At 41.5% G+C, this 23615-nt stretch overlaps 1 protein-coding gene across 1 annotated transcript in view; it reads left to right on the forward strand.

Moving 5' to 3' along the window:
- The first annotated feature begins 366 nt into the window (after positions 1-366).
- IGBP1 (immunoglobulin binding protein 1) overlaps positions 367-23615 on the forward strand; it is a 33969-nt gene continuing 10720 nt past the window's right edge. The window contains exons 1-5 of the mRNA XM_024756345.1: positions 367-1009; positions 1403-1696; positions 10081-10276; positions 11849-11928; positions 12641-12753. Of these exons, the coding sequence (XP_024612113.1) occupies positions 726-1009; positions 1403-1696; positions 10081-10276; positions 11849-11928; positions 12641-12753 (967 nt within the window). The 5' untranslated portion in view covers positions 367-725. The remainder of the gene's footprint in view (positions 1010-1402; positions 1697-10080; positions 10277-11848; positions 11929-12640; positions 12754-23615) is intronic.

A 23615-nucleotide genomic window follows, 5' to 3' on the forward strand; every position in this document is an offset into this window, starting at 1 on the left:
ATCAGACTCATAGCGGTAAGGGAGATAGATTTGTAAGTCACTAGCTGTAATACAAGGTGGTAGGTGTTCTGATAGAGATGCACAAAACATTTTCATTTGGCGGGGGAGAGAGGCTCAAGGAAGCTTTCACAGAGGAAGTGTGTGTGTGTGTGTGTGTGTGTGTGTGTGTGTGTGTATAGGAGGGGTAACAGTAACTTTTGAATGTGTGTGTGTGTGTGTAAAAGGGGTTGGTAACAGTAACTTTTAAATGTGTGTGTAGGAGGGGTGAAGCGACGGGAAAGAGAGCAGGCGAGGATTGGCTGGGAGGAACCCAGAGCTCCAGCTGCTGGGTGTACGGAAGCCGGAAGGGGGCGCTACTTGCACGACCCTGGCCGCCCCAGCCCTTCAGGCCAGGGACAGCCTTGCGAGGTAAGGCGCACGCCTGGCCGACTCCGTGGGCGCGCCCGCGCCTACCCTCTCGCGCCCGCCCTAGCTCCGAATTCAGCCTCGTCACACCCGCGCTTCAGAGCCTACGGCACTGCCCAGATCCGGATCGGCGACGAGTAGCCACGCGAAAAGCAGCACCTAGGGTTTGCTTGTTTGCGCGTTGTGTGTCTGTAACAGATGCCTACTACCGGTAATAGGCAGCCTGGTAAAATGAGTCTATGGAAACAGTTGCTCGGTTTAGCTAACAGCCGCTTCTGGCAGTTGTCCGACGCTTAGTTAACAGTGGAGCCGCTGGACCAATGCTGCGCCCCTTCCGGTTTCGTTGCTGGCAGCCCAGCCCATCTGTCCCAGGGCCGGAAGTGAGGTCTTCCCGTGTTCGTCCCTTTCCCAAGATGGCAACAGCCGGAGACGAGTTACTGCTGCCGCGGCTCCCCGAGCTGTTCGAAACCAGCAAGCAGCTTCTGGACGAAGTGGAAGTCGCGACTGAACCCACCGGCTCCCGGATTATCCAAGATAAGGTGTTCAAGGGACTGGACCTCCTGAAGAAGGCTGCCGAAATGTTACTGGAGCTCGACTTGTTCAGGTATGGCGAGAGAGTAGTATGACTGAGAACGTAGGAAATAATAGTTACCAATGGCGGAACCATTGATCCTGGGTGCAGGAGACCTTTAAAACCCGGAGCCTTTCTTTCCCACTTCCCACTGCGACCTTGTGTACATTGTTTACATTCTCCACCTCTCTTCCGAGATACTTAGTATCACACGATTGTGCTCCCTAGTGTTGGCTATTTGCATAGGCATTGGGTGTGAGCGCACAGCCACTGTCAGTGAAGAAAACTGGCAGCTGTTCCCGGTGCCTCCTCCCTTTGTCCCACCCACACCCCCACCCACACCCCAGCCCTTCCCTCCCCCAGGAAGCCAGGGCCACAGTTTGAATGCCCAGCCAGACTTCACAGCCTCCTCTTTGCTCTTTCCAGCCGAAATGAAGATTTGGAAGAGATTGTCTCCAGCGATCTGAAGTACCTGATGGTGCCAGCATTTCAAGGAGCATTCGCCATGAAACAAGTCAACCCCAGCAAGCGTCTAGATAATTTGCAGTGGGCTCGAGAACACTTTTTAAACTACTTAACTCAGTGCCGATACTATCATGTGGCAGAGTTTGAGCTGCCCAAAACCAAGGCCAACTCTGCTGAAAATAACACTGCTGATTCCTCCATGGCCTATCCTAGCCTCGTTGCTATGGCATCTCAGAGACAGGCTAAAATAGAGAGGTGGGTCATTTGAAGACTGCCCAATGGCAGTGCTGTTGGCGGGGAGGGGTGCATGTTTTTTTTTCTGGGGGGGGGGGAAAAAATGGTGTGTGTCACTCTTTGGGTTCTTATTTAGCATAGGCCCTGGTGATAGCAAACTCCTGAGTTTTTCAAGAAGCCTCCGCCTTGGTTGAAATGACCATACCTAACTGTCAGACCCCTAGCACCTTATGGTTGCCAGCAACAGCAATGTAGTTTAGCAGAGTGTCTCCCAGTCTCTCCCACATCACAGCATAGCAATACTCACATGGTACAGTGAGGTAAGTATCTCTGAAGGGCACAAATATCTTGTAGCTATAGTCCATTTATGGTCAATTGATTGAGAAACTCTGTTCTAACAGTACTGGATCAGGTGTATAACATCCTGAACTAATCTTAGTACTGCATAGCTTCATTATGTGACCTTGAACACCTTGCTTACTCTCTTAGTTTAGTTTTTTAAAAACAGTGCTCACAGTGTTTAGGAGCTATGCTAGGCACCGGGGATTCAAACTGAGTATGGGCGTTTGTATGGATATGGGTGGTGTCTGCCTTGGAGGAGCATACAGTGTGGTGAGGGAAAGAGGCATAGAAACAGTATAAATTATAAAATGATGTGATAGGGAAATGCACAAGGTATCGGGAGAGCAGACAGGAGGGGCACCTAACCAAAGAGGGAGCAGGAGAGAGGAGAAGGCTCCCTGGACGAGGTGACTCCTGTGATGAGTTGTTTAAGGATGCATAGGAGTATCATCTAGAGGAAGAAGAAAGGAGGGCTTTAGCCAGCAGAGATAATAGCATTAGTAAAGCTACAGGGACATTGAAGACCACAGTGCTGGGGTGGGGAACAACCGTAAGCGATTAGGTGATGCTAGAACACAAAGTGGGTGGTGAAGAAGGGGAAAGAATGATGCTGAAGAATGTTGTAGGGTTCAAACCAAGGAGAGCTTGGGGTGTGAGGAAGGTGAAAGAATGACATTGTTCCTGAGAACTTGGGAAGGGGGTTTGAATCCCAGCTCCAAAATTTAATCATTCTGATTTTGGGTAGGCTGCTTAATCCCTCAGTGCCTTAATTTCCCCAGATGGCAAATTGGATAATCATAGGTCCTATAAGATAGAAGAGAAATGCATAAAAAGCTCTTACCACATTGTCTGATACAGTAAGCACTCAAAAGTCAGCTACTGTCGTATCTTTGTAGCTGAGTACAGGTCGTGGAAAGAGAGACCTGGGTTTGAGACCCAGCTTTACTTATAAGCCATTGAATTTTGGGTAACTTACGTAACCTGTCTGAGCCTCAGGTTTCCTCATATGTGAAGTCTAAGTAACAGCGGTACCTATCTCATAGGGTTAAGGGGCATTAATAAAATAAACCACATAAAACAGCACAGTATCTGTTACATAGTAAATATTCTATAAATGTTACCTATTATTAGGCCATGCTAAAGAGCCTGAGATTTGTTTGGTGACTAGGGATCCACTGGAGGTTTTTTTTTTTTCCTTGAAGAGTAGCAATGTCATATTTGCATTTTAACTAGCGTACTCTAGCAGCAGTTAGGAAGCATTCTGAGGGAGAAATTAGATCCAGTTAGGTCACAGAGGTGATGAGACTTTACTACTGCAATGGCAGAAGGGATGGAGGGGATATATTTATTTATAGGGTTGAATCTGCAGAAAACGATCAATTGGTTGTGACAGGTAGGGTAGAATGAAGCAGCAGGGAAGGTGTCCATGTTTCTGATGTAGGTGGGTGGCTGTGGAACTCATTGAGATGGGGGAGTAGAAGAGGAAGAACAGACAGGGGAGAGTATGAATTGTATTTTGAGACATGTTGCATTTAAGGTGCCTAGGAGACATCCAAGTCAAGGTATCTGTAGCATGAAGCTCAGTGGAGAGGCCTGGTCTAGAGAGCTGAAAATTGATTGAATCATTTAGCATATTTATTGAGGCTTTACTGTGTGCTAAGTAATGGAGACCCAGACAAAGTCCGTGCCCTCATGGAGCTCCTGTTTTGGTGGAGGAGACAGACAGTAAGCTAGTAAATAAAAATGTGATTTTAGGTGGTAAGGGCTTTAAAGAATAATAAAGTATGGTTAAGAGCTGGTGAGTGACAGAGAATGATTTTTGAGGAAATGGGATAGACTGATATGAAGTGGAATTCAGTATCATGTCCTTTGTGAGAAGGTAGGGGCAGCCCGTTGGCATATAACAGGTAGTTTAAACAGTGAATTTGGTATCCAAATAATCGTAATATATCCACAAAAAAAAAAGACTGTAAATGCACTAGAGAGATACAAATGGTGTTGTGGACAAAGACCAGGGAGTGATCACATCTGGTTGGAGGGTTAAGGAAAAGGTTTCCGAATGTAGTAGCATTTGAGGTGAGACTAGAAGGATGCAAATTAAAAATGCAAATTACAGGTTAGCCTGAATGTAAAAGTAATAATACTCATTGTAGAAAGTTGGAAAACAGAACAGTTTTTAAATTAAAAATAAGTCTTCATCCTAGCACTCAGATGAGCTTTGTTAACTATCTGATGTATTTCCTTCCAGATACATAGTTATTTTAGTTAATAAATTTGGAAGAATACCATAAATATAGTTTTTTATCCTTTTTTTAAACCTAACATCCTGTTTTGATTTCCCCATGTCTTTTGAAGCCATGGTATTTAATGGTTAAATAGTATTCCAGCTTACAGTCATATCATAATTATTTAAACTAATCTTTTATTGTCAAATGCTTAGCCTGTTTATGGGTTGATTTTTTATTTGCTATTCTAAGTAATGTTATGAGGAAACATTACTGCATCTGTCACTGTTCCTGTAGGACAGATTTCTAGAAGGACCAGTGCCTAAATCAAAAGGTTTGAATATTTTGACTCTTGATGGTAATTATATTGCTTTCCACAATAACAAAGTTTCAAAGTATGTCTCACTGCAACAGTACTGAATGGCAACACTTAGAAAATCCAGATGGGCAAGCAGGAAAGATACCTCATTGTTTTGATTTGCATTTCTTTGGTTAGAAACCTTGATCTTTTTTTTTTTTTTTCTTCTGTATGCGGGCCTCTCACTGTTGTGGCCTCTCCCGTTGCGGAGCACAGGCTCCGGACGCACAGGCTCAGCGGCCATGGCTCACGGGCCCAGCCGCTCCGCGGCATGTGGGATCTTCCCGGACCGGGGCACGAACCCGTGTCCCCTGCATCAGCAGGCGGACTCTCAACCACTGTGCCACCAGGGAAGCCCAGAAAGCTTGATCTTTGATTTTTTTTTTTTTTTTTTATGCCTGACAGACGAGATACCAACACTATCTTTTCGCTAATGGCTCCCATATTTATATCACTAACCCAGACCTCTCCTGACTTTGAACACCATACGTGGATGTTTCACAGACATCTCAAACTTAACATGCCCTAAATTGAACTGCTGGCTTTTTAATCCCCAGATGTGCCCCCACACTCATGTCTTTACCATCTCAATAAACAGACCACCACTCACCCAGGTTTTAAGCTAGAAACCTAGGAGTTAGCTTCAGTTCCTCCCTTCTGAATTGCCACATCCAGTCCATCAACAAGGCCTGCCAGTTCTAGCTACAAAATGTACCTTATGTCCTTCTGTTTCTCTCTTTCTCCACTATCATACCTTCATCTAGGCCACCAGCATCTCTCACCTGAAATATCCAAGCCATTAACTATAAAGACCTGGATGATCTGGCATCGGCCTCTCTCCAGTCTCCTCATACATCATATACTCCCCTTGTTCACTAGACTGCTGCCATAATAGCCTTCTTTCAGTTCCGAACTGATCCAGTTCTTTCTTTCTACAGAGTCTTTGTACATGTTGTTCTCACTGCGTGGAATGCTCTTCATTTATCTGTCTTTCTGGGCTTTGTCTTTCTCCCCTACTAGAATGTATACTCCATGAGAGCAGTAGCCATTTCTCTCTTGTTCTCTGTGTGGTATGTCTAGCACAGGGCTTGGTATATAGAAGGTGCTCAAAAAATATTTATTCTTGACAAGCAGGGGGGAACAACATGAGCAAAAGCCCAAGGCAGGGTAGTTGGAGGTATGTACAGGAAATGGAGAATAGTCTGATTTGGCAGAAGCTAAGAGTAGTATGGTTGGAGGACTGTAAGGAAGTGATGTGTATGGAACATTGAAAATGAAGAGGGGGGCAGAAAGACAAGTTAACGTGTTATAATAGTACTTCAGCTGGGAAGAAGTGATAAAAATGAAGTTACAACTATCAGAGATATTACTTTTGCAAGAAGCATTTATATGATTAGAAAACAAATTGTTCAAATCCTTATTTAATTTCTGTAAGTCCTCCATCCCCCACCTCATGACTTTACACAGTGAGGCCATCCGACATAAAACACCTAAATGGTATGTCCTCTCTCTCCCTCAAAACCTGTTTCTTCACGTATCTTCTCTACTCTAATTCCCATCTTTGAGGTGTAAGTGTAAGTCTTGATTAACTGTACCTACATTCTTTTTTTTTTTTTTGCGATACGCGGGCCTCTCACTGTTGTGGCCTCTCCGGTTGCGGAGCACAGGCTCCAGACGTGCAGGCTCAGTGGCCATGGCTCACGGGCCCAGCCGCTCCGCGGCACGTGGGATCTTCCCGGACCGGGGCACGAACCCGCGTCCCCTGCATCAGCAGGCGGACTCTCAACCACTGCGCCACCTGGGAAGCCCTGTACCTACATTCTTTTGACAGAAATGGAGAAGTAGAAGCTGGGTAAGTAATGAGTCTAGTTTTAGATTTACTGAATTTAGGTCCTAAAGTGACAGCTGGACAGCCATGTCCATAGACAGATGGAAATGTGTAACTAAAACTTATCAGACTGTTTTGCTGCTAGTGCTAAAAATTCAGGAGTGTCGCTGGGTGTGGATAGTTTGCCAAGAAAAAACATGTAGAGAAAAAAAAGCCAAGGATAAAACCTTGGGGCAAATTAAGGGAGAAGGAAGAGGAAAGAAAGAGCAGAGGTAAGAGACTCAACAAGGTACAGGTAAAAGTACTTATAGAAAGAAGCCTGGGGAAGAGAGAGGACAAATGTCATGTCCTCTTTGAAGCTTCTCTCTACCTGTCTCCCCTCCCAGATACTGTAGCATTTAGTTTATGTTACTTATCAGGCCATAACAATCTGTTATTTTCTAGACTTGGAACTTCTAAAGGTCAGAGACCTTGACTAATTATATCCTTAGTATCCTAATTATATCATTATATCCTTGGTACCCAACCAGTAATTGGATCATAGTAGGTCCTTGAGGTATCTTTGGGAAGGACAGATAGAGTGGTCATCAGAAAGATGGAAACAATATGGTATAGCAGAAAAAGCCTGGGCTTTGGAGTCAGACCTGGGGTGACCAGTCCAATTTCTGCCACCTAGTAGATGGGGCATCATCTAGCCCCCCTTAACCTCAATTTTCCCATCAGATAGCAGTATATTGCTGCTTACAAAGCACTTTCATGAATATTGTTCATTTGGTCCTCTTAACAGCCCCATGAAGCAGATATTATCCCATTTTAGAAATAAGGAAATGGGCTCTGAGTACTGACTTGTCCAAAGTTACATGGCTGGTAAGTGGCCAGGCTTTAAACTCAGGTCTTCAAATTCCCAGTTCTAGTGCTGTTTAGAAAAGAGAGAAGAGTGGTCATTTGAAAAGGCAGAACATGGATTGAGGGAAGGTGTTTCTAGGATAGGGGAAAGGCACCAGTAGGGTGAAAAATTGTAACGGCTAATGACAGGGAGGATGATTGATTGAGTGAGGCTTGGAAGAGTGTGGGTGGGGACAGGATTGATAGCCAAAGTGGAATGGTAAAGACAACATTAGCTCCTTAAAGGCAAGAGGAGAGGAGGAAAGGTGAAGCTATAGAGATTTTAAGGGAAAAAGGGAAATTGAATTTCTACATTGGCTGGCCATCTGGTGAGCATGATGTTGGCATGGAATCCACAAAAGGTGAGCAAAAAGATAGCTGAACAAGAGTGACCGTTCCGCTGAAGTTTGATCATATGAATTTGTAGTTGACTCATCTGACACAAATTTGTAGTTCGTTACCTCTCTTCAGCAGCTTGGGAACAGAAAAGGGGAATGAATGATGAAAGTGGCCCAGAGTCAGAAGGGTGACAAGCACTGGGGGATTCTAGGGTGATAGGGAGTGTTTGCATGCAGTGGCTCACCATAGGAAATCTAGAACAGTGACAAAGGTCTAGGACAGTGGTTTACAATCTGTTCCTTCGAGCCCTAAGATTCCACCACAGTGCCTGGGTAGGGGGCATGTTGGGAGCCCTCCTCTGATTTAACCAAGGCAGATTTTATCTTTTATTACTTTCTGGAGTTCCAAATAAGCTCTCATAAGAAGAAAGGGCTCTTCTGCTAAGACAGAAAGGTCTAAAAAACACTGGCCTCAAAGAATAGGAGTTCAGGAACTTAGAAGTCCCAAAGATGACTAGGAGCAAAGTCATAGAAGCAAAGGAAGTAGAGAAGAAGGAAAGACCAGAGAGTGTGACTAGACCACATGCATGCAGAGGATGGGAAAGGAAGCACAGGAACCGAGTGGCACCAGAGTTAAACGTTCTCAAGTGATATCTGTAATAGCATTCATGAACTAGGAATTGACCTGTGTAGTGTTTTACTCAGAAGGCCACCTATGATGGTGCTGTGACAGTTATTTGTAACATTACATAAAGGGCCCACTTGTTGATTAAAAGGAGCAGGAGAGCCTAAAAGTTTTTATAATAAAGAATGTTTCCAGAGCGGAGGTTCTTGACTTTTTGTGGGTCATGGACCTCCTTAACCTCTCCCCAGTAAATAAAAAAGAAGAAGAAACATACACGTAGAATTCTATACAAAATTTGGGGGAGTTCAAGAACAGCCCTCCCTCCAAACTCTGTCCGTGGACCTCAGGTTAAGAACTTCAGATTTGGGTGAACACCCACAGAGGAGCATCTGATTCTGGAGGTCTAGAGTGGGGTTCCAGACGTAGATATTTCAAGATACTTCTCTTGGAAGTTGTGGAGTTTTCCCTTGATTCCTTTCTTTGCCTCAAGACCTTACATCCAATAAACCAACAAATACTGTTATATTTTAATTATGTCCACATCTCACCACCTCCCTATTTCAAGTCGCTGTCTCTCGCCTGGATTGTGGCAATATCCTCTTAATTGACTTTCCTGCTCCACCCTTGCCTCCCACCACCCCCCACAGTCTACACACAACAGAGTAGTCCATTAAAAAAAAGTTCATTTCATGTATTCTACTTTAAAGCTTCCAGTGGCTTTCTCTTCTCAAAATATCATGACATTTGATATTTCGTGTATTCTTGGCCTACAGGATTCTACAAATTATGGCCCTGGCTATCTCTCTGACCTCACTTCCTATTATTCTTCACGCCATGCCAGCCACACTGACCTCCTTGCTATTTCTCAACCATGTCAGGCCAGCACTCTCCCACCCCAGGACCTTCATATTTGCTTTTCCCCCTTAGAACACTGTTTCAGATACCGGCATGGCTTCCATCCTTATTTCCTTGAAGTCTGTGCTCAGATGTCATCTCTTCAAAGAAGTCTCTCCTGATCACCCGTACTTTCGCACCATCACTCTATCCACTTTACCTTGCTTTTTTTGCTTCTTCAGAGCACTTCACCACCACCTGACTCATCTATTTCTTTTTGTCTGTCTTCTCACACTAGAATGAAAGCTTCAGGAGAGCAAGGACTTTCTTGTATGCACTGTTGTGTCTCAAGCACTGAGAACAGTACCTGTCACACAATAGGTACTCGGTAAATAGTTGTCCAATGAGTGATAGATGACATACTAGAATGCATCTTGAAAAGGGCGGGCAGGGTGGATATGAGTCTTCAAATTATACTAGGATGAGTTAGAGGAGCTGGAAATGTTTTGCCCAGAAGAAAAGAAGAGATGACCATTTTTTAGGCTATTTCACAAGGAATTCCTGCATCAATGGCAGGTAAATGACCCCTAAGATTCTATGACCATTTGAAGCTGTAATTCCCAAGTGGACATTGTATATACTAAGCACCCAACCTAGTAAAGGTTGATGTCATAAAGTTACTAAGGCACTCCCATCTCAAAATATGATGGGAAGAGTTGCTCAGATCAGGTTACTTCGATATTTTTCTGGTTTCAGGATGTATTTCTCAGCTTCTGCTGATCCCTTCCTTACCTTGTAGTCTTAAGAGAACTGCCTTGGTGGCAAATTCTGAGGTATAGAATCTGTATTTTTGCCTAAATGGAAATCGGTGTATCTGGTCATTTGTAAAGGTAAAATTGTATTGTGGCCTTCTTTTGAAGGAACACCTCTTTATTTTTAAGTTCATGGCTAATGCGTTTCTGTGGAACAGATACAAGCAGAAGAAGGAGGTGGAGCATAGGTTGTCTGCACTGAAATCTGCTGTGGAAAGTGGTCAAGCAGATGATGAGTGTGTTCGTGAATATTACCTCCTTCACCTTCGAAGGTGGATTGGTATCAGCTTAGAAGAGATTGAGAGCATTGACCAGGAGATAAAGATCTTGAGAGGAAAAGACTCTTCAAAAGAGGTAAGCCTGGTCACTGCCTATATCCCTAAAAAAGCTACTGTCAGAGATTTGAATCTTCTACAAGAGAGTAATTGAATTAAAATCCTTTTAAGTCTCCGTAAAATCATTGTTCTTATTAAGATTAGTGGAGGAAGGCTGAAGGTTCACTAGGATAGCTTTCTTTCTGGTTTATAGTATCGTTCCCCAGTGCTTTCTAACCTGTAACACACTTCCAGTCTTTTGTAATTTTGTGACATGCCAGGAGGGAAGGAGGCTTCTCTGAAGTGAAAATTGGTTTGGGCTGTGAGCACTCATGACTCCTGAAGGAAGGCATAGGGAGGTGGGCCTTGAAAACCTGTGCTTGACTGTAATAAACAGGAAGAGGGATAGGATGGGAATGAAGAAGAAGAGTGTAACTGGAGAAGAGAGAGAAAAGAGTAAACAGAAGATAAAGCAAAAGACATGGAATGTGTTTAGGTTGGGGGAGAAACCAGGATTTAACATTACACAATGATACACCCTCACACCTTAGGTCACCCAAGTATGAAACACAGCAAGGACATCTCTGCACAAAATGTCGGGCATATTGGTAAAGAAAACTTGGTGTAACCCCACTTTGGCTGTCCCTGAAGATCATAACTGTGTTTTGGAGCTGCTACTTCAAAATATTAGGCTTTGCTGCCACTTATTTTTTGGTTCAGCATATAACATGAATTGAGTTGAATTTATCAGCTAGTCACAGGCATTTAAGTCCTCAGAGAAACCTCTTGCTAATTCGATTTGCACTAATTAGCCCAGGAGCTTTTGCCTCAGGGTAACATCAACCTAGTTTCTCTGTGTGAAGGGATCAAAGAATGAACAATTAGTATTCTAAAGCCTTAAGGCCCCTTGGGCATATCTAGATGAGTGGTTTTCAATCATCAGGAGGCTGGACTCCTCTGGATCCTCCCATCTCCTTAGTTCTTTGTTTTTATGCTGTCTCATTTGGTATTGGGATTGGCTCTGGAAGTGATGGAGTTTAGAACCAAGTGAACATTTTTCTTGACCATCGTTTGTTTTGGTGTGCCCCTGGACAGCCAAGTTTCCTTGAAACATTTCTGTGCACCTATATATGAAAGATACTAACCCATTCTTCCCCCCTTGCATTTCAGCTACAGTTCTAAAACACCCTAGGGAGCTCATGACAATTAATAGCAAAATTACATTGGACAGGGTTTTAGCAGAAGGGTCTTCATAATTCAGCTTTAGCACTGAAGGCCAGGCTAAGGAAAGGGGCTTCAAATTCAGCTCAAGGGTTTTAGATGGAACATGGAAGAAGGCTTTGGAATCTTCCTCTTTGGAGGGGAGTATTTTAAAGTCAAGTAATTTTTCACTTGTGGCGAAATGATTCCTGGGAGAGCTTTCTCTTGCTCCCTTTCCAGCAAGATACTTGGGCCACCTCAGAAGAGCTAACCAACCTCCACCATTAGTATTCTGCAAATATATCTTAGAGACTGATAAATAGGGCTTTTCAAGCACCTAAAGACATAAGAGCCTGCATAGTGGGGTGGGCAGAACGACAAGTACACTTCTGATAATTAATTTCCTTTTTAGGCATCAACTTCTCACTCATCTCGTCAGGACAGGCCTCCAATGAAACCGTTTGTTCTCACTCGGAACATGGCCCAAGCCAAGTAGGTAGTATTAAAAAGTGGGTTGCCTTTTCAAGCCCCCTGCTTTTATGGTTCATTTACAGTGCATGAGTAACAGAAGGTAATGGCTTCACCTGGGGAGGCTGTTCTTCCATCAGAGGTATCTCCTCTGATACTTTCTCTGTCTGTCTTCATCAGACATTTCCCTCACAAACTCGAGCTTGAAAATAGGCTAGAAAGGAAACCAACAAAAATTAATGAATTAACTAATTAAAAACAGAAAGAAGAAAAGAATCTAAGGGAGAATTGTAGACCTTAAAATTGTTTCCCACTGTTTCCTTGAGCTACAGTTCTCAAAAGGACATGTTTGCCTATCTAGGTTTTAATTCTGAGTTTTGGGATGCTTTTCCGTAGGGTGGCAGAAGAGTCTTCTTCCTCTGTGTATCTTTTATACCCTCCAAGTATAAATACTCCTTCCATCGTATCATCACTCCTCTGTGGGGCATTAGCCTCCAGGATTGCTTACTGGGAGATGATTCTGGGCTATGTATCTTCTCATGAAAGCTCTTGCCTTTAATTCTCCTTCCTGGATGCCTCATTTTACATATCCTAACAGGAGTTTTCACAAATCCTCAGAAGATAGCTGGGTAGGGGAGCAAGGATGAAACAGACACAGGCTTTATCACTAAAGAGAAGAGGCTTTTTAATAGAGCTCTTTATGTTTACTTTTCTAAATGCAGTGTGATTCTTGCAGAGTATTTGGAGCTGGTTATCCAAGTCTGGCATCTATGACAGTGAATGACTGGTATGAACAGCATCGGAAATTTGGAGCATTACCTGATCAGGGTATAGCCAAGAAAACATCAGGTATGGAGGGGTGGGAGGAGAGTCGTTATACTACTACACTACCGGTCCCTAACTCTCGAGCAATTAAATTCAGACCAAGTATTGTTGCCCTTTAGATGCAAAAGAAATCTGGACAAAGATTCTGAGTAATAGAAAGATTCTAGTCAGTATTTTATTTCATTTATTATTAAAATAAATAGCACATGATTTTGGGAGGATGGGGGCAGTGGGACAGCATAGTTTTTTAATTTCTCCAAATATCATGGCATAAAAACAGACTGAGCAGCTAGACGGCAAAGCCAAACATCCATAAATAGCAGTTCTGCTTCTGGTAACAGCAGAGTAGGTTGTATCAGACCAACCCCTCCTACAGATAACAATTACAGACTGGACAGAATATAACAAAACAGCTATCTGAAGGCCCTGAGAGTGACCAAAATCAGACCTAGACTGTAGGGCAGTCAACACTTATATAAGAAGGGAACGGTACTTGGAACTTCCTGAGGGCAAGGACTTTGGCTTACTGTGTTCTTGGTGCTCAGTTTGGTAATTAGATCATGGTAGGTACTTGGAGGTGTCTTTGGGAGGGAAAGGTGGAGCTGGTAGTCATTAGAAAGATGGAAGCAATATGGCATAGCAGAAAAAGCATGGACAGATCTGGAGTAACCAGTTACTCCTACCACTTAGATAGGACATCATCTAGCCCCTCTGAGCCTATTTTCCTTATCTCATGTATGATCTCACTTGGTACTCTAACAACCCCGTGAAGCAAACATTCTTATTACCATTTTAGAATGAGGAAATGGTGTCTGAGAACTAACCCAAAGTAAACATAGCTAGAAAGTGGCCAGGCTAGGATGTTAATACAGGCCCTAAAATTCCCACTTCCAATGCTGTTTCCACTGTAGCAAAGAGAATAGTGGTCATTTGAAAAGGTTTCCTGGTTTTTTTTTATAGCTTTTCACCCATGGGCAGGCTGCACTTGCTGTAATATGGAGGTGGGTAAAACTTGGATAGAAACCAGTCTTATCGGATGAGGAAGGAGAGAACTGAGTTCAGGGTGACTGTAGCAACTGAAACCTGAGAAGATATCCCAGGAGAGAACCACGGAGGAGGAGCCCTAATTGTATACAGCCTGCCCAAATCTCTGGCAGACTACTAAGATATACAGGATCGACTCCAAGCACCCTCGATAGAGCTAAAATAACTGAATGGATAATCCAGCTACTGCTCAATGCAAAGGAAACAGAAATTTGAATTTTCGTTCTAGACAAATGAAAACTAACTAAAATGAAAAATCAGTACGTTTTAGAGGAACAAAACGGAATTCATAATCTCTACAACATAACCATTCAAAAAGTCTGGGATTCAGTCCTCAACTACTATACGTATGGGAAAAAAGAAGAAAGAAAATGTGACTTATACTCAAGAGGAAAAGCAATCAATGAAGACCAACCCGAAGATGACTCAGATGTTGAAATTAGCGGATAAGGACTTTAAAGCAGCTTATTTCTATGCTCAAGGGCATAGGGGAAAATATACTTGTAATGAATGAAAAAGTAAGAAATCTCAGAGAAGTAGAAACTATGCACAAAAAATTCTGGAACTGAAAAATACAATATCTGAAGTTTAAAAATCAAACCAGCCTCATAGATACAGACAAAAAAACGGGTGGTTGCCACAGGAGAGGGAGGTTGGAAAGGGGAAATGGGTGAAGGGGATTAAGAGCTATAAACCTCTAGTTATAAAATAAATAAAGCCACGGGGGTGTAATATACAGCATAAGAAATGTGGTCAATAATATTGTGATAACTTTGTGTAGGGACAGATGGTTACCAGATTTATGATGGTGATCATTTCATAATGTATGCAAATGTCAAACCACTGTAATGCACCTGAAACTAACATAATATTGTACATCAACTATATTTCAATTTTTTTTAATTGGATGAGATTAATAGCAGATTGGCAATGACAGGAGAAAGGGTTGGTTTACTTGAAATAAGCCAGTCTGAAGAAAAAAAAAAGATTGGTTAAAAATGAAGAGCCTCAATGACCTGTGGAACAATGTAAAAAGGTCTACCTTATGTACAATTGGAATACCAGTAGGAGAGAATAAAGAGAGAGAAGGGGCCATTAAAAAAAATTGAAGAAATAATGGCTGAAATGTTCCCCAGATCTGTGAAACACAAATTTAGAAATTTAGAAATAGCAGTAAGCCCTAACTAAGCAGGTTTTAAATACAGTGAAAACCAAGCATAGAGACATCATAGTCAAACTGCCGAAAACAAAAGAAAAAGAGAATCTTAAAAGCAGCCAGAGATAAAGTACATATTACACACAGAAGAACAGTGATATGAATTGTTGTCACCTTCGCATTTGAAAGTGGGTCCCAGAGATAGTGAAGTAATGCCTCAATTAAACACCCCAATTTTATTTATTTATTTTGTTGTTGTGTTGGGTCTTCGTTGCTGCACACGGGCTTTCTCTCGTTGCGTTGAGTGAGGGCTGCTCTTTGTTGTGGTGCGTGGGCTTCTCATTGCGGTGGCTTCTCTTGTTGCAGAGCACAGGCTCTAGGCACTTGGGCTTCAGTAGTTGTGGCACGCGGACTCCGTAGTTGTGGCACAGGGGCTTCGTTGCCCCTCGCCATGTGGGATCTTCCCGGACCAGGGCTCGAACCCGTGTCCCCTGCGTTGGCAGGCAGATTCTTAACCACTGCGCCACCAGGGAAGTCCCTAAACACCCCAATTTAAAAATGAGTAAAAGACCTTAGACACCTCACCAAATAAGATTATATAGAGGGGAAATAAGCATATGAAAAGATGCCCAGCATCATGTGTCATTAGGGAATTGCAAATTAAAACAACAGTGATCCCACTACACCCCTATAAGAATGGCCAAAATCCAAAATACTGATAACACCAAATGCTGACATGGATAATGGAGCAACAGGAACTGTCGTTCATTGTTGGTAGGAATGTAAAATGGTACAGACACTTTGGAAGACAGTTTGTCAGAACTAAACATTCTCTTACCATACTATCAAGCAGTCATGCTCCTTGGTATTTACCAAAATGAGTTGAAGTTAGGTCCACACAAAAATTGCACACAAATGTTTATAGCAGCTTTATTCATAATTGCCAACATTTTGAAGCAACCAAGATGCCCTCAGTAGGCAAATGGATAAACTGTGGTACATACAGACAATGGAATAATACTCATTGCTAAAAACAAATGAGCTATCAAGACATAAAAAGACATGGAGGAACCTTAAATGCGTATTACTAAGTGAAAGAAGCTAACCTGAAAAGGCTACATACTATATGATTCCAGCTACATGACATTCTGGAAAATGCAAAACTATGGAGAGAGTAAAAGGGTCATTGGTTGCCAGGGATTAGAGGAAAAGGAGGGATGAATAGGCAAAACACAGGATTTTGGGGGCCAGTAGACTATTCAGTATGATGCTGTAACGGTGAATATATGTCATTATACATTTGCCCAAATCCATAGAATGTACAACACCAAGAGTGAACCCTAATGTAAACTGTGGACTTTGCATGATAATGATGCATCAGTGTAGGTTCATTGATTATAACAAATGTACCACTGTGGCTCGATGTTGATAGTAGGGGGGAGGCTGTGTCTGTGTGGGGCAGGGGGTATATAGGAACGCTGTGTTCTTTTAATTCAGTTTTACTGTATACCTAAAACTGCTCTAAAACTAAGGTCTATTTTTTTTAAAAATAATGCAAAGAGAGAAAGCTATAAAGTCAATGGAGAAATTAAAAGGGAGGAAGGCAAGAAAGAATGGAGAAACAAAAAACAGATGAGATGAACAGAAAACCAATAGCAGAATGGTAAATCCCAATTCAGCCATGTCAGTAATTATGTTAAATATAAATGGAGTAAACCTTCAAATTAGAAATCAGAGATTGATTACCAGACTCAACTGCATGCTGTCTACAAGAGGTGCATTCTATTTGGTTCTTTTTGGGTTTTTTTTTTGCGGTACGCGGGCCTCTCACTGCTGTGGCCTCTCCCGTTGTGGAGCACAGGCTCCGGACGCGCAGGCTCAGCGGCCATGGCTCACGGGCCCAGCCTCTCCGCGGCATGTGGGATCCTCCCGGACCGGGGCACGAACCCGTGTCCCCTGCATCGGCAGGCAGACTCTCAACCACTGCGCCACCAGGGAAGCCCCTCTATTTGTTTTTTAATTGAAGTATAGTTGATTTACAATATTAGTTTCAGGTGTACAGCAAAATGATTCAGTATTTTTGTAAATTATGCTCCATTATAAGTTATTACAAGGTAATGAGTATCATCCCCTGTGCTATACAATATATCCTTGTTGATTATCTATATTATACATAGTAGTTTGTATCTGTTAATCCCATACCCCTAATTTGTCCCTCCCCACTTTCCTCTGCCCCCTTTGGTAGCCACAAGTTTGTTTCCTATATCTGTGAGCATGTTTCTGTTTTTCATATCCGTTCATTTGTATTACTTTTTAGATTCCACATATAAGTGATATCATACAGTATTTGTCTTTCTCTGTCTGACTTATTTCACTAAGCATAACACCCTCTAGGTCCATCCATGTTGCTGCAAATTTCATTCTTTTTTATGGCTGAGTAGTAGTTCATTCTCTGTGTGTATGTATGTATACATATATACATATATATATACCACATCGTCTTTATCCATTCGTCTGTTGATGGGCACTTGGGTTGCTTCCATCTCTTGGCTATTGTAAATAGTGCTGCTATAAACATTGGGGTGCATGTATCTTTTCGAATCAGTGTTTTCATTTTTTCTAGATATATACCTAGGAGTGGAATTGCTGGATCATATGGTAGTTCTATTTTTAGTTTTTTGAGGAACCTCCGTACTGTTTTCCATAGTGGCTGCACCAATTTACATTCTTACCAACAGTGTACGAGGGTTCCCTTTTCTTCACATCCTCTCCAACATTTGTTATTTGTAGACTTCGTGATGATAGCCATTCTGACAGGTGTGAGGTAATACCTAATTGTGGTTTTGATTTGCGTTTTTCTAATAATTAGTGATGTTGAGCATCTTTTCATGTGCCTGTTAGCCATCTGTATGTCTTTGGAAAACTGTCTCTTCAGGTCTTCTGCCCATTTATTGGGTTCTTTGTTTTTTTGATGATGACTTGTATGAGCTGTTCATAATATTTTGGATAGTAATCCCTTATGGGTCACATCAGCTGTAAATATTTGCTCCCACCGTGTAGGTTGTCTTTTCATTTTGTCAGTATTTTCCCTTGCTGTGTAAAAGCTTTTAAGTTTAATTATGTCCCATGTGTTTAGTTTTGCTTTTACTTCTTTTGCCTTAGGAGACAGAGCCAAAAAAAATATTGCTACGATTAAGTCAGAGTGTTCTGCCTATATTCTCTTCTAGGAGTTTTATGGTTTCAGGTCTTATATTTAGGTCTGCTAATCCATTTTGAGTTCATTTTTGTATATGGTGTGAGGGAATGTTCTAATCTCATTGTTTTACATGTAGCTGTCCAATTTTCCCAGAACCACTTGTTGAAGAGACTGTTTTTGCTTCATTGTATATTCTTGCCTCTTTTGTCATAGATTAATTGACCATAGCCTATTTCTAGGCTCTCTGTTCTGTTCCATTAATCTGTGTGTCTGTTTTCGTGCCAGTACCATGCTGTTTTGATTACTGTAGCTTTTTAGTATAGTCTGAAGTCTGGGCGCACTATACCTCTGGCTTTGTTCTTTTTCCTCAAGATTGCTTTGGCAATTCAGGATCTTTTGTGGTTCCATATGAATTTTAGGGTTATTTGCTCTAGTCCTGTGAAAAATATCATGCATATTTTGATAGGGATTGCATTAAATCTGTAGATTGCTTTGGACAGCATGGCCATTTTAATAACATTAATTCTTCTAATCCAAGAGCACAGGATTTCTTTCCATTTCTTTGTATCATCTTTAGTTTCCTTCATAAATGTTTTATAGTTTTCAGAGTATAGGTCTTTCACCTTCTTAGTTAAGTTTATTCCTAGGTATTTTATTCTTTTTGATGCAATTTTAAGCAGGATTTTTTTTTTTTTACTTTCTGGTATTTTATTGTTAGTGTATAGAAATGCAACAAATTTCTGTATATTGATCTTGTATCCTACACCTTGCTGAATTCATTTATTAGTTCTAATAGTTTTTGGGTGGAGACTTTAGGGTTTTCTAGATATAGTACCACGTCATCTGCAAATAATGACAGTTTTACCTCTTCCCTTCCGATTTGGATGCCTTTTATTTCTTTCTTGTGTGACTGCTGTGACTAGGACTTCTAATACTGTGTTGAATAGAAGTAGCGAGAATGGGCATCCTTGTCTTGTTCCAGAATTTAGCGGGAAGGCTTTCAGCTTTTCACCATTAAGTATGACATTGGTTGTGGGTTTGTCCTAAATGGCCTTTGTTATGTTGAGATATGTTCCCTCGATACCCACTTTCAGAGTTTTTATTATTAATGGATGTTGAATTTTGTCGCATTGGTCTTTCTGCATCTATTGAGACGATCATGTGATTTTTATCCTTCCTTTTGATAATGTGGTGTATCACACTGATTAATTTGCATATATTGAATTACCCTTGTGACCCTAGAATAAATTCAGCTTGATCGTGGTATATGATCCTTTTTATATATTTTTAGATTTGGTTTGCTAATATTTTGTTGAGGATTTTTGCATTTACATTCATCAAATATACTGGCCTGTAATTTCCTTTTTTTGTAGTGCCACACTGTGGCATCGAGTGAGCAGGGCCAGAACATTCAGCTTGGGCTAGGGTACACACACAGCAAAGCGGCTGTGGGAAACCCAGCAGCTCTGCTGCCATCAGAAGTCTGGGCTGCTTCTGGGGCACCTCTTGAGTAAATTCCAGCAATGGTCACCACTGCTGCCCCACCTGGGCTCCACCCCAGAGCTGGGTCACCTCTCCATCTCAAGGTCAAGTCTCTTCCCAGGTCCTGGCCACCTTAGATCCAGTGCCATGCTTGTGGTATGAAGTGAGCAGGGCTAGAACATTCTTTCAGCTCTGGCTTGAGAGCACAGCATGGCTGTTGCATGAAACCAGTAGCCTAGGACAGCAGGCTACTGGTTTCTCTACCCTACCTGGGGGCAGTCTACCCACACAGTACTCATGAGTGGAGCGCAGGCTTCTCTGTGGGCTTCTGTGTATCTTTCTTACAACCTTGGTTGTACAGGAGTCTTTCTGCCAATTTCCAGTTAGTTTTTGGTGAGAATTGTTCCACACGTTGATATATTTTTGATGTGTTCATGGGGAGAGGTGAACTCCACATCTTCTTACACCACCCTCTTGATCTCCTATCAAGAGATGCATTTAAATATAAAGGTACAGATTGGTGGAATGTAAAAAGATTTTTTAAATATACCATATAACAGTAAACATAAGAACGCTGCAGTAGCTATATAATGTCAGATAAAGTAGACTTCAAGACAAAAGGTGTTACTGGACTTTCAAAAGGACATTTAGTGCTGATAAAAGGGGCAGTTTATCTGGAGGACATAACAATCATAAACATGTTTGTGACTAATAACAGCCTTCAAATTACATGAAGAAAAAATTGACAATTAAATGGAGAAATAGAGAAATCTGTAGCCATAGTTAGAGATTTTCATACTTCTCTTTCAGTAACTGAAAGAATTTCTGGACAGAAAATCAGTAAGGACATAAAAGATCTGGAGAAAACTCGCAGCCACCTTAACCTGTTTGACATTTATAGAAAAATATATCTAAAAGACACCTTTTTTCAAATGCACATGGTACGTTCACTAACTTAGACCATATTCTGGGCCACCAAATAAGTGTCCATAAACTTTCTTTTTTAAATTAATTTATTTTTAAAATTAATTAGTTAATTAATTTGGCTGCATTGGGTCTCAGTTGTGGCACGTGGGATCTTCGTCGCGGCACGCGAGATCTTTCGTTGCGGCGTGTGGGCTCTTCATTGCAGCGCGTGGGCTTCTCTCTAGTTGTGGCGCATGGGCTCTAGAGCACGCGGGCTCAGGAGTTCTGGCGCACAGGCTTAGTTGCCCCGTGGCAGGTGGGTTCTTATTTCCCCAACCAGGGATTGAACTCTTGTCACCTGCATTGGAAGGCGGATTCTTAACCACTGGACCACCAGGGAAGTCCCTCCATAAACTTCCAAAGATTGAAATTGCACTATGTTCTCTGACCACAACCTAATTCAGTTAGCAATCAATGACATAGGAAGTCCCTAAATATTTTCAAATTAAACAACATACTTATAAATAACTCATCAGTCAAAGAAGAAATCACAAAGAAAATTAAGAAGTATTTTTAACTGAATGATAATGAAATACATTAAAACTTGTGGGATACAACTAAAGCAGTGCTGAGAGAGAAAGGTATAACTTTCAGTAGTTATATTAGAAAACAGAAAGGTAAAATCGGTTACTAAGGTACTAACTTAAGAAGTTGGAGAAAACAAGAACAAAATAAGCTTAAAGTATATGGAAGAAAGGAAACAATAAAGATTGAGAACCTCGGGGGGGTTGGTGGTCGTAATGTTGCACAAAAGTCAAACATATGTATACCCTCATGACCTGGCAGTTTCACTCCCACGTATATACCTAAGGGGAATGAGACCATACTTCCTCAAAAGGCTTGTACAAGAATGCTCATAGCAGCATTATTTGTAATACCCCAAACTGAACACTACTTAAATGCCCATACATAGTAGAATGGATAAATACATTTTGGCATATTCACACAGTGAAATACTATTTAGCAATAAGGTTAAACAGACTATAGTTCTTTACTTATAAGTAACAAATATAGCTAAGTTTTACAAACATAATTTGAGTAAAAAAAGTCAGACACAAAAGAGAATAAAGTTCAGACATGGCTGAAACTTGTATATGCTGGTTAAAAGCCAGTATGGTGCTCACCCTTAGTGGGAGATCATGAATGGAACTGTACCTGAGGGGGACTTCTGAAGAGTTAGTAATGTTTTGTATCTTAATCTGGGTACCGATTACATGGATGTGTTCAGATGTGAAAATTGACTGAGCTATACTGTGTCTGTGTATTTTTCTGCATGTATGTTATATTTCAGTAAAAAGACAAAAGAAAAAATTCATGGGTAATATTTACAGCAAAACTAAGTGACCGTGTATCCCCATGAAACTCAAAATAAAAACAGTTAAGGGCAAATCATTCATAGCCACAAGATCAACAAGGAATGGACATCTGTGTAGGAGAAAGCAGAAGGAGTTGACAGACCATGTGAAAGACCTGACAAACAGGAGAATTCCAAAACAGCAAACAGGTATTCACTAAAAAGCGTGGCAAGTGTGAGGTGGTATCTCATTGCATTTGAGGTGGTTTTGATTTACATTTCCCTTATGATTAGTGATGTTGAGTACCTTTTCACGTACCTGTTGGCCATCTCTATGTCTTCTTTGGAAAAATGTCTATTCAGGTCTTCTGCCCATTTCTTATTCAGATTGTTTGTACTGAGTTGTATGAGTTCTTTATATATTTTGGATATTAACCCCTTAACAGACATATTATTTGCAAATATCTTCTCCTATTCAGTTAAGTTGCCTTTTTGTTTTGCTGGTGGTTCCCTTTGCTGTGCAAAAGTGTTTTAGCTTCATATGGTTCTGTTTGTTTATTTTTGGTTTTGTTGCCATTGCCTGAGGAGACAGATCAAAAAAAATATTGCTAAGACCAGTTTCAAAGAGCATACTGCCTGTGTTTTCTTCTAGGTGTTTTATGGTTTCAGGTCTTACATTTAAGTCTTTAATTCATTTTGAGTTTATTTTTGGAAATGATGTGAGAAAATGGTCTAGTTTCATTCTTTTACTTGTAGCTATCCAGTTTTCCCAACACCACTAACCCATAAAGAAGAATGAAATCTTGCAACCTGTGACAACATGGATGGACCTGGAGGGTATTATGCTAAGTGAATAAGTCAGACAGAGAAAGATAAAACAAATGAGTCCTAGGCTTCCCTGGTGGTGCAGTGGTTGAGAGTCCGCCTGCCGATGCAGGGGACACGGGTTCGTGCCCCGGTCTGGGAAGATCCCACGTGCCGCGGAGCGGCTGGGCCCGTGAGCCATGGCCGCTGAGCCTGTGCATCCGGAGCCTGTGCTCCGCAACGGGAGAGGCCACAACAGTGAGAGGCCCGTGTACTGCAAAATACAAGCAAACAAACAAACAAACAAAATAAATGAGTCCTAAACAACCCAGAAACAGACTCATAGATACAGAGAACAAACTAGTGGTTGAGAGAATGGGAGGATGGGTGAAATAGGTGAAGGAGATTAAGAGATACAAATTACCAGTTATAAAATAAATAGGTCACAGGGGTGTAATGCACAGCACAGGGAATATAGTCAATAATATTATAATAACCTTGTATGGCACATAATTGATACAAATATAGAATCACTATGTTGTACACCTGAAACAAATATATTGTAAGTCAACTATACTTCAATTAAACATTTTTAATGAAAAAAATAAAAGTGTGGCAGTTCAGTTTAAGAACATTAGTTGAAATGGGGAGGGGTTTTTCCCTCCAATAAAAACTGAATACAAGCAACCTGTGGTCAGAAGGTCTGAAAGGGATGGAGCAGGCTAACCCTTAATGAACTACTGAAAATGAGCCACCAGATCTCCCTACTCATACACGGTCCCACACTGAGGAGAAATTGCTGAGAATAGAATTCAAATTGAGCAGAACAGGGACAATAAAGAATAAGGAAAGAAAAGATCTAGATAAGAATGGGATAGAGGACCAGAACCAAGAACTCTAATCAAGCAAGTCATCCTATTCCTTTAACATACATAAAAACAGCA

This window comes from Neophocaena asiaeorientalis, unplaced genomic scaffold (genome assembly GCF_003031525.2).
Source record: "Neophocaena asiaeorientalis asiaeorientalis breed wild unplaced genomic scaffold, Neophocaena_asiaeorientalis_V1.1 scaffold801, whole genome shotgun sequence".
Taxonomy (NCBI): Eukaryota; Metazoa; Chordata; class Mammalia; order Artiodactyla; family Phocoenidae; genus Neophocaena; species Neophocaena asiaeorientalis.